Source organism: Sinocyclocheilus anshuiensis, unplaced genomic scaffold (genome assembly GCF_001515605.1).
Source record: "Sinocyclocheilus anshuiensis isolate Anshui unplaced genomic scaffold, SAMN03320099.WGS_v1.1 scaffold1269, whole genome shotgun sequence".
Taxonomy (NCBI): Eukaryota; Metazoa; Chordata; class Actinopteri; order Cypriniformes; family Cyprinidae; genus Sinocyclocheilus; species Sinocyclocheilus anshuiensis.
In genome coordinates this window covers 81,423-92,985 of record NW_015549661.1, presented here as the reverse complement: position 1 = coordinate 92,985, position 11,563 = coordinate 81,423, and the positions used below count along the sequence as shown (strand labels likewise).

General features: G+C 40.5%; 1 protein-coding gene across 10 annotated transcripts in view; it reads left to right on the top strand.

The window, feature by feature from the left end:
- LOC107660272 (R3H domain-containing protein 1-like) overlaps nt 1–11,563 on the top strand; it is a 49,513-nt gene that overhangs the window by 17,517 nt on the left and 20,433 nt on the right. For 9 of the 10 annotated variants that reach the window (XM_016449556.1, XM_016449553.1, XM_016449552.1 and 6 more), the window contains exons 2-14: nt 1,035–1,186; nt 2,599–2,774; nt 5,010–5,045; nt 5,377–5,469; nt 7,089–7,224; nt 8,430–8,508; nt 8,714–8,773; nt 9,220–9,360; nt 9,564–9,672; nt 9,762–9,854; nt 9,935–9,963; nt 10,730–10,783; nt 10,858–11,075. In XM_016449556.1, coding sequence (XP_016305042.1) covers nt 2,637–2,774; nt 5,010–5,045; nt 5,377–5,469; nt 7,089–7,224; nt 8,430–8,508; nt 8,714–8,773; nt 9,220–9,360; nt 9,564–9,672; nt 9,762–9,854; nt 9,935–9,963; nt 10,730–10,783; nt 10,858–11,075 — 1,186 coding nt within the window. In that variant the 5' untranslated portion in view covers nt 1,035–1,186; nt 2,599–2,636. The remainder of the gene's footprint in view (nt 1–1,034; nt 1,187–2,598; nt 2,775–5,009; nt 5,046–5,376; nt 5,470–7,088; nt 7,225–8,429; nt 8,509–8,713; nt 8,774–9,219; nt 9,361–9,563; nt 9,673–9,761; nt 9,855–9,934; nt 9,964–10,729; nt 10,784–10,857; nt 11,076–11,563) is intronic. The other variant, XM_016449555.1, reaches the window with a different exon arrangement.

Genomic DNA, 11,563 nt, shown 5'->3' with positions numbered 1-11,563 from the left:
TGTGTGTGAGAGAGTGTGTGTGTGTGTGTGCGTGTGTGTGCGTGTGTGTGTGTGTGTGTGTGTGCGACCGATGACAACACACACACCCCGGGGCTACAGATCTCATGAATATCAATCAGCCTCGGCCATCAGCCTCTTAAATAATGCAGCAGCGGCTGGTAAATGCGCTTCATTGTCAGCGTGGAGTGTTTGCTTAGCTGCGCTCTCCGTTCCACACACGCTTTCATCTCGCGGGAAAAAAAGAGGCTGCTTTTCAAAGCGTCCGGCGTGTTGCTTCGCTAAAGGTCAAAGTGTAAAACTCGCAGGCTTTTGTCTCAAAGCAGTCGTCTAATTTCAGCTCTCGCTCTCCGTAACAAGCCCCTGTTGACTATAACCTCGCTTGAGTTTGTGATCAGTAACACGATCGGAGCTGGACTTGTTTATTACGATTTTACCAGAAGTTGTGTTAGAATTATCATATGTGAGCCTGCAGCACAAAACCAGTCGCTGGGGTATATTTGTAGCAATAGCCAACAATACATTGTATGGGTCAAAATTATACATTTCTCTTTTATGCCAAAAATCATTAGGATATTAAGTAAAGATCATGTTCCATGAAGATATTTTGTACATTTCCTACCTTAAATATATCAAAAATGTATTATCATTAGTATGGTAATATGCATTGCTAAGGACTTCATTTGGATAACTTTAAAGGAGATTTTCTCAATATTTTGATTTTTTTTGCACCCTCAGATTCCAGATTTCAAATAGTTGCATCTCGGCCAAATATTGTCCTATCCTAACAAATATACCATACATCAATTGAAAGATTATTTATTCAGCTTTCAGATGATGTATAAATCTCAATTAAAAAAAAAAAGGAACCTTATGACTGATTTTGTGCTCCAGGGTCACATATGTAAGTGTAAAAACGGCTGTATTTTTATTTTCTTTTATTGTATTTATGCAACACTTGTATATTTTGGTCATGAAAATATCATAGGTACGAGTTCCCCGTATTACCGTCCTGACCTGTCGCTCTGTGTCCGCAGGCTCCTGAAGGACATGAGCGTGCCGGCGGCCCTCGCTGCAGTGATCGGGCTCCGGGGCCGGTGAAGGGGACATGGGCACATGCGACGACACGCTCCGCAGCGCCACTGAAGCTACGAGGGTTCGGTCTTCACGCCGCGCAGCAGAACACCGGGTAACGGCTCTTCTGTTTATCGCTTTATGACAACAATGCTGATGCTTTTCCTGCTTAAAACGACCCTCAGTACTGCAATCAAACACGCTAATATTTGAGCTGCTGCTTATTAGTCGGCAGTGGAAAGAAACGAATCGAAGCTGAATACTGAAAACTAACTGCACTGCACTGGAATGAAACCTTCATGTGTGTTTTGAATTTTACTTTCATTAGATAAACACTAGAAATACTGGATTGAGGCAAGACACCACAGTTTTATTAATGAATTGGTCAATTTTGAGCTTTGTTTTTGTTTTTTGTTTTCGGACTAGTGGAAAGAAAACATCCAAAATACTCATTTAAGTATTTATTTTATTGCTCTGTCTATTTGCATCAGTAGATTTAAAAATCCAATCCGTATCTTTAGAGTTTTTTCTCTTACAAACACCAGACTTTACAGTTTTATTCCTCTATATTTTGGAGATTTGTTCATATTTAATTCAAACTGATTTATACAACATTTTACTCCTAAAAAATGATTGTCTGTTGACAGTATTTTCTGTTGTTCAGATTTATGTTCTGGAAATGTATGCAAATGAGTGCATATTTAATTAGATAATGCGTCATTTGCATATTTAAATATAACCTTTCAGAAAAAAAAACCATTGCAATTTTTAATGTAATCAACTGATAAAGTTCTGTGATATTTAGTAGTTATTTATTTTTCACTCTTCACTTGTGGTGTCATGCCTTAAATGAAAATAAAGATTATTATTGCACAGATACACGGTGTTGCTTCTAGTCAAACCCTCAGAACATACAAAGAATTCATATTTAATGAATTTTAAATTTAATGAAGTTTCCTCACTAACACATTTTGTAGATGAGTGAAAGATGATTAGAAATTGCTTTTCTGAGGGCAGAAATGTGTGAATGTCTGCAGTGAGGAGGTTTTAAAGTGAAAAGCCTTCTGCTGGTTTCGGAGTGTTTTTATTCCTCGTGGCTCTCGAATGCGTTCACAGGTTGTTTCTCCACCATCTGGATGAGGTGTCGTCGCTCTCGCGTCACGCGTGTTAGAAATCTCACTCTGCGCTAGCGTGTTAATGAAAGTCTGAGATGGGTGTAATTCTCCGATTCTTGCGTGAGACACTCGGCTCATAATTGTTGGAGGTTAATTGTGTTGGGCGCTCATGTATAGCGTCTCTCTAGAGAACTCAAGACGTCATGCAGTTTCATATAAGTTTATGCTATTTTAGAGCATATGTTGACGGAGGATGATGTGCAGCAGCTAAAGCTTGTGTGAGAGAGATTTACAAGTTTAATGATGCACTTCAAAAGCAACCGAATCAGGTGTTTCTTTTCACTATTAGTGGCTTGTTTCTAAATGTTTTTATGTTGCAGTCACATGGTAAAATAATTGGCATGTGTTCCAGCTTCAGCTCTCGGTCGGCGCTCCAGGTAGCCGTGTCTGATGAAGATGTCTGATTCTGTCGGAGAGACTGTGAGAGCTCTGGATGAGAACCGCTCGAGTGCAGACGAACACCAGCTCGACACGCCACAGAGCCGCATGCACGAGGAGAACTGCAGCGACGACACGACTCAGACGCAGGTAACGATGTGATGGAAACAGCGCTCTCCTTTCTCCATTTCAGGTCGAAGCCTGAAGAACAACAGCTCAAAGGCTTATGAGAGAGAACGAGATGAAAACAGAAGACGGTTGATTTAAAGATAACGTGTTATAATGATTAATGCATTTAGCGCAGCGTTCCGTCCAGAGCTGTCCGTCATCTTACACTGATGCAGTGCGTGATGGAGTCTATTAGAATGCAGTTATATGAGCCTAAAATTCAAGATATGAGCACAAAAAATAAATCACATTTATATCTTATGATATAGTTTAGTGATATCACACCAGCTAGAGTGCTGCTTTTCCCCCAATATCTGCACGACTGCAAATCAGATTCATTTATACAACAGTTCAATAAACAAGATTTGTTGTGTGACACGATATCGTCTCTGATTCGTTACTGAATGAATCCATATTTTTGAACAAATTGAGTGAGTCAGTGATTCAGTGACTCATTCATGAGCTTTGTTTCTGAATGAATCAGCAGTTTGAACTAATTGGTTGAATGAATGATTCAACGACTCGCTCATTAAGACTCGCTGCCACCTACCGGCGCTTTTAGTTAATTCTTTTCATTAAAAAATCAAGTCAATATTCAAATTTAAGAAACAAAAAACATTAATTCTCATCTAACACAATGACTTTAAATGCCCAATTTCTCAGTCAGCACGTCATGTAATTAATTTGATTAAAATGTTAATAGTGTGACAGCTCTACTAATAATATTATTTAACATGGAGCACATGCTGCTCACGTACTGCTGTTCGGTGATCGCCTTTAATAAACACATAAATATTTATGAAAATATATAACAGCAGCAGTTCAGCTGTGTAATTATTGATCAGTTTTTAATTGATCGTGAACCCCCTACAGGCCATTTGGAGTGATGACCTGAACGCTGCATTGTTGCTGTACTGCACGTATTGATCGCTGTAGTTCTTATGTCCTTCAGAAGCGATTGTGCCTTTGTTTGTACAGAGAGCAAGGGTCAGCAAAACAAATCCGCAGCGCAGGATAAAATTCTGCTTTAGCGCAGCTAATCAATCACGCGTGATTGTGTTATGAGGAGCGGCCGGCGGACACAGACGCGACGCTCTGATGCTGAAGGTTATTCCTCTGTTTCTGTCTGATACAGTGACATTTCCTGCGTCGAGCCTTTCATTTGATTTCCCTGAGAAACGCTGGTGGAAGAGAGCGCGGGTGTGCTAGCCGCGGCGAGGAGCTTTACGGCCATCTGTCTGTTTCCTCCGTCGCAGCTCTGCCAGTGTGCTACAGACGGACGCCGCTCCTCCAGCATCGGCTGTCATTGAGGATCTGGCCTCGTGCCAGATTCAGCCTCTCGGGGAGTACGGGATGTTCAATAGCCAATTAAAGCTGAATAACCATCCGCCGTTATTCAGTAAAGACTCCCTGTGCTTATTAACAATCAGCCACTTCTGCCTGTTGAGGCTGAGAGAACAACTGAGACAAAAGACACGCCAACAAATGATGCACTTTTTCAGTGTTTTAAGTATTGTTCAGTGATATATGCAGTGATCACAAAACACACATTTAATATTTTAATTAATATATTTTAATAATGTAATATATTTTAATTATATAATATAAAATATATATTAATTTTTTTTTCTCAATTTAAGTATCATTTAATATAAGTAGCTTTTTCAGTTTTGTAAGTATCATTTAAAAAATTTTTTAAGTATCATTCAGAGTGATTCTGTGATGGGTTTTCATCCTGAGGGATATTTCTATTATATTATATTAGCAGAAACCTCTAGTGTATCTCACGTCTAATGAAGGAAGACGGCGGCTGTAATTCTAATAATGGCTTTGATTGACACTCCTGCTGTTATTAATCTAATCAGTGTCAAAGATATTTGACTGAAAGGTTTTCATAAATCACAGGGCTGGATGAGTGTCAAATATGTATTTATTTTAAGCCACTTTTTCAATATTCCTGCCGTTGAATTCAGTAATTCTCTTAGTGAAAACACAGTCTATGGAGTAGAAGATAAGCTGGTTCACTCGTGATGTTTAATGATCTGTTCAGCTGCACACGATGCAAGAAAAGCAGATGTTTTTTCTGTAAGTGGTTCGGATGTACAGTATGTGGTCTTTTCTCTCATGCAGTGCTGAGCTCTCTGCAGTTTGTGATTCAGAAACCTTAACATCGGTGAGACTGACATGCTTCCTTTTGTCTCATTGCTCACCGTACAGCGGCAAACACTCGGACCAGGCGCTAAAAGACCCAAGGTACAGCGGCATGAGCTTCAGTGTTTGCCTGCTCGGTCTCCTCCCAGAGCGCACTGCAGTGGGCAGCTTGTGTGTTATGAGCAGTTCGGTGTCGTCATGATGTGGTTCAGTTCTGCATGCTGCTCATTTTTCGTTTAGGATCACACACTTGTACGATCCGCCGGCATCTGTTCGATAGAGCGTTTTGTGATCCAGGACCCATGTTTGTTATGTTTGCATGGGATTTTTTTCTTTCATCCCTGTGTTCAGGGTCTGGTTTTGCCATGCGCTCATGTACGTGTGCTTGTGAAAGTCAGAGACTCTGTGTAACTTCACTCATGCTCTTCTCCAGTCGAACGCAAAGGTAAAGTTAGTTCGGAGCCTGGCCATTTGTGAAGAACCCTGTCCTTCCACGATTACCACACAGCTGCCTCAAGATCAGCAGGTAAACGTGCTCTAGATCTCCAAACACACTCATGACGCGCTGCTCTGTTCAGTGGAATATTATGAGTACAGTCAGCATATGATGCCGTCTCAGTCATACTGTATGTTTCGTCCTGCTGTGACGAATATTTCTTTTACATCATAGTAATATCTTAATATTATATAGTTATTTAAGGTAAATTGAACTGCATAATAAATCCAGTGATGTGAAATCGCACACAAGTTGAAATAGCGCCAGATGAACCGTCTTCTGATTGGCTGGTTTTTGTTGTTTGTCGTATTATGCAGCGTTTTAGCTTTCAGGGTGGAAGTGTGTTTTTGGACACAAAGGAAACGTAAACATGGGCATTTGCAGAAGGTTCTGATAGTGTCTCTGTTTTCTGACATGGTTATGCTGGTTTTCTCTGTCATTAATCACAGAAGAAAGCCTGATTATTTTGTCTCAGGAGGGTTGAAGGTTCATTCAAACAAATCGTGATCTATCTAAAATGAATTTCTCACACTAAGAAATACTCATTTGAAACCACAGTTAACTGATTTGTTATCGAACACTTTTATTGTAACTATAGACTTTTATTTATCTCTTTGCAGTGTAAAATAATAATGCAGTATTGTACAATTAAATACAGACTTAATTCAGTTTTCCCTTTTGTCTTTTTCTTGTCGATATTGCTGTTTGATTATTATTATGACTAGCGAATCAGCTCACGGGGAAATATGAATAATTAATCATAACTAGTTATAATTCATTATAAATATTTAGATCCGCTGTAAGTATTTACTTGACCTCTCAGGGTCAACTGTCTGTCAATTCTAAGAACTGGAAATACTGGGGAGTTTTATGACCCTTTGTGTGAAAGCATGGTAATTTGCATATGGAACTTGAATCGAAATTACTAAAGATTCTCAGGACACTAATATATTGCCTATGTACCAACATATAATATACACTCTCGTTTAGATCATCAGAAGACGAATTCATAGATACTAAACATGGTAGGATTACATATAGGTAAGATGACAGAAACGAGTGGTTCCATCACAAGCCTGCATAAACAGTATACAATTTAAAAGACAACATACACAATGACCTGAAGGATATGTGTGTTCATTCAAAGAAAGGTTTTCCTATGAATTAATTAGAGAAGAGTCCATTTTTACTGTGCATTGTGTCTCTTCCTATGGAAAATGTACTGATTTTCTCTACCCGCATTCCTTTGGGCAATAAAACCAGTGATATCAGCGTTGGTTGCCATGGTGAAAAGGGGGCCTGGTGCCTTTCTGAGGTGTTAAGACGCATTTCGGGGGAAAGGTCCATAGGTCCTCATATGGCTTGTTAACTGAGGGGTGTTACAGAGTATTTGTTAAATATAGCTAACAAAATATATATATTGTGTGTTTGATTGGTCCAGACGCTACATGACATAACAGACAACATTTTTAATTGATGCTTAAAATTTTTTATTAAGTTATTAAATCTCAGTTGCATTATGGGTGGTTTTATTAAAAATATGATTGAGTTAGCATAAACGCATCAAAATCTAGTTGAAGTGTATATTTTCATTTAAATGTTGGCTTACTGTCATGCTCCATTAGTGTTGTGTTTGTTTTTATCCACAGGATGGAGATCATATTAAACTCTCGCAGACGTTTGACAAAGAAGAATCGCCTCTTACTGCAGACGAGGATGATGCAGACAGAAGTGCCAACAAGCTGGAGAAACTGGAGAAAATACCACGCAAGATGCTGTCCAGAGGTGAGTTGAGTTCGGTTGGGTTGAGTTTAACTGGGTCGGGTTGAGTTGAGTTGAGTTTAGTTGGGTTTAGTTGGGTTGGGTTTAGTTGAGCTGAGTTGAGTTGAGTTGAGTTGGGTTGAGCTGAGTTGAGCTGAATTGGGTTTAATTGGGTTGGGTTTAGTTGAGTTGAGTTGAGTTGAGTTTAGTTGGGTTTAACTGGGTTGAGTTGAGTTGAGTTTAGTTGGGTTTAGTTGAGCTGAGTTGAGTTGAGCTGAATTGGGTTTAATTGGGTTGGGTCTAGTTGGGTTTAGTTGAGTTTAGTTAAGTTGGGTTTAGTTGGGTTGGGTTGGGTTTAGTTGGGTTGAGTTGAGTTGGGTTTAATTGGTTTGGGTTGAGCTGAGTTGGGTTGAGCTGAGTTGAGTTGAATTGGGTTTAGTTGGGTTGGGTTGAGCTGAGCTGAGTTGGGTTTGGTTGGGTTGGGTTTGGTTTGGTTTAGTTTAGTTGAGTTGGGTTTAATTGGGTTGGGTTGAGCTGAGTTGAGTTGAATTGGGTTTGGTTGAGTTGGGTTGAGTTGAGCTGGGTTGAGTTGGGTTGGGTTGGGTTGGGTTGAGCTGAGTTGAGTTGAGTTGAGTTGGGTTGGGTTGGGTTGGGTTGAGCTGAGTTGAGTTGAATTGGGTTTGGTTGAGTTGGGTTGAGTTGAGCTGGGTTGAGTTGAGTTTGGTTGGGTTGGGTTGAGCTGAGTTGAGTTGAATTGGGTTTGGTTGAGTTGGGTTGAGTTGAGCTGGGTTGAGTTGAGCTTGGTTGGGTTGGGTTGAGCTGAGTTGAGTTGAATTGGGTTTAGTTGAGTTGGGTTGAGTTGAGCTGAGTTGAGTTGAGCTTGGTTGGGTTGGGTTGGGTTGGGTTGAGCTGAGCTGAGTTGAGTTGAGTTGGGTTGGGTTTAGTTGAGTTGAGTTGAGCTGGGTTCGGTTGAGTTGGGTTAGGGGTGGGTTTAGTTTAGTTGAGTTGAGCTGGGTTGGGTTTGGTTTGGTTGAGCTGGGTTGGGTTGGGTTGGGTTAGGTTAGGTTAAGCTGAGCTGAGTTGAGTTGAGCTGGGTTGGGTTGAGTTGAACTGGGTCGGGTTCGGTTGGTTTGAGTTAGTTTGGGTTGATTTGAGTTGGGTTGAGCTGAGTTGTGTGCGGATGTTTCAGAGGGAAGAAAGCACACACGTGTGTTGTCCTGTCTGTGCAGATTCCAGTCAGGAATACAAGGACTCCACTGGCATCGACCTGCACGGGTTCCTGGTGAACACGCTGAAGAACAATCCCAGGTTACACACGCTTGACCTCAACCAAACCCTCATATCTCATTTGACCTCCAGAGGTGGACATGCATCCCGTTGTGGAAATTCCTGATTATATTAGTACTGTTAGTCTGTAATGATTACTGTTGGTAGGATTTGTGTTTTGAATCATGTATTGAACGGAGCAGTAGATGCTGTGAAGCGATGGCTAACTGTAGTCGTTCATCTTCAGGGACCGAATGATGCTGCTGAAGCTGGAGCAGGACATCCTCGACTTCATCAGTAATAACGAGTAAGTCCTACATCGCAGCTCTGTGTCATCCTCATAAAATCCATTTTATTTATTCCCAAATTACATTTTGTACATTTTAGATTTTCTGGATTTTGTTTTGTCTGTTTTAATTTTTCTGGATTTTTTTATTTTAGTTTTAATTTAATTAAACAAACATTTAGTTTTGGTAATCAAAATCAGGGTAATCAAAATAATTTAACTTGTACAATGTAACAACAATTTATTAAGTTTAACAAAAACAAAATTTTAGGGCCATATGAAATACTTTTTTTTTTTTTTTTTCCCCAAATTCCATTTCCAGCTTTGGTTTTAATGGTTTGTTTAAATTTTAACAGTCATGTCTTTGAAAGGCATGTGTAATCAATTGAATGCATAAACCTCCAACAGTTGAATGATTATTAAGACATTTGCATGGTGTGCTATTGATGTGTTTTGGTTTGTTCCAGGAGTCAGAGGAGGAAGTTTCCGCCCATGACCTCCTATCACCGAATGCTCCTGCACAGAGTCGCCGCTTACTTCGGCTTAGACCACAACGTCGACCAGACCGGCAAATGTGTCATCATCAACAAAACCAGCAATACACGAATGTGAGTGACCTCCGCATGCTAGCGTTCAGCGTGAGACGACTGAAGCCCAACGTTTTGCGTTTGATCCCTTCGAAACGAGTTTTGTAGGAGAAGCGTAATTATGAGGGATTTGCGTCAGGCTCGCGGGGATCGTGTTTGTGTGACGGCCGTGAACTTCTCCTGGAGCGGTCCTCATTTTGATTTCTCTCTCTGTTCGTGTGCAGACCAGATCAGAAGTTTTCCGAACACATCAAAGACGACAAGACGGATGATTTCCAGAAGCGCTGCATCTTAAAAAGGGACAACTCCAGCGTAGACAAAGACGACAGCGTGGTAGGTGGAGATCTGCTAATGAAGCGACATCAAACCCGCCATTAGCTCGCAGAGTAACGGCATAATGTGATGTGATGCTGCTGTTTCAGACACGCATGAAACTAAAGGAGGACAGGAGGAGCAAGTCCATCGAGGAGCGAGAGGAGGAATATCAGAGAGCAAGAGAGAGGATCTTCACTGATGTGAGATACGCTACAGCGACATGATCATGTGCTTATGGCTCTCTGACGTGAAAATAAACAACACTGAATCTCTTTTGCAGGGTTTAGACACCTTCCCGCTGGATAAAAGGTGAGTGTAAGAAGTCAAGTCACATTTATTTCTATTGCGCTTTATACAATGCTGATCGTTTCAAAGCAGCTTCACAGAAATAAACAGGAAAATAACAGAATCAGTGAGAATCAAACTTCATCAAATATGAGACTAATTCAAATTCTAGCTCTAAGAAGACAATAATGTTACTATTCAGCTCCAATCAGTTCAGTTCAAACAGCAAAGCATGATGTTCGCAACGCCAAGGTCATGGGTTCGAATCCCAGGGAATGCATGAACTGAAAAAGTGTAAGTCGCTTTGGATAAAAGCTTCTGCTAAATGCATAAATGTTTAGTGGGGGTTGTTTTCATGCACTAAATCATGACGTTAGTAACACCAAGGTCATGGATTCGAATCCCAGGGAATGCATGAACTGATAAAATGTGCACCTTGAATGCTTTGCATAAAAGCTTCTGCCAAATGCACAAATGCTAAATGAGGGGCGTTTCCATGCACTGAACTGAATAATCACATTTATGCATTAAGCTTTTATCAATATCGACTCGAAAAGAGGAACAAAAGCAATTCGTCAAAGAGCCAAAAATATTTGTAACATACAACACTATAATTATTATACAGCTAAATTAGGAGGAATAGAAAACATGGAGGAAGTCCAGTCAAGCTTAAGTTTTCATTGAATATCCTGCAACACTGTCACAACATCAATTCCTGTAGCTCGATGAATTGGATAAAAGCATCTGCCAAACACATAAATGCAAATGTAATAAGCGACATGTTTTCCAGGATTCAAGAGGACGAGGTGTGTAACAGCATCCAGCAGAGACGGCAGATCTTCAGGTGATTGTGAGCGTCCATCATATCTAATGTGAATTGAAGCTGTTCTTCTGAAGCTGTCTGATGTCCTCGTGTAGGCTGAAGGACAGTCAGTCGGGGAACAGCCTCCAAAGCAGCTCTGAGAACGAGGCCATGTATTCAGAGCCGCGGCCGTGGAGCAGCACCGATTCGGACAGCTCCAACCTCAACCTGAAGCCCGCCATGACCAAAGCCAGCAGCTTCAGCGGCATCCCGTTCCTGATACGCGGAGACAGCTCCAGCAGCAGCAAGAGCACGGGGCGGCTCTCAAACACAGGTGAGGACGCATGGACGGGTTTATTTGTTGATTGTTGACACGCTCTTCCTCTTCTTTTCTTCTCATGCAGTCTCTGTTCTTGCAATAACAGCATGTTTTATGTAGCGACTCATCCGTGTCTCACTGCATGCTCTGATATTCACACTCTTTTGTTAACGCTATTTGTTCAGTCCTCTGAACTCATTGGTGATCGTTTATACATTACCCTTCAAAGGTTTTGGCTTAGTAAGATTTTATTCAGCTAGGGTGCATTAAAATCATCAAAATACAGGAAAAACTGAAATATTGTGAAAAATCATTAAATTTTTTTCAACAATGTGATGCACTACCATTTAAAATTTTAGGATCAGTACCAGAAAAAAAACGCTTTGATTCAAAAAGTTAAATTTATTAAAAGTGTCAGTAAAGACGTTTGTAATGTTACAAAAGATTTCTATTTCAAATAAATGCTGTTCTTTTGAACTTTCTATTCATCTGTGAATCCTGAA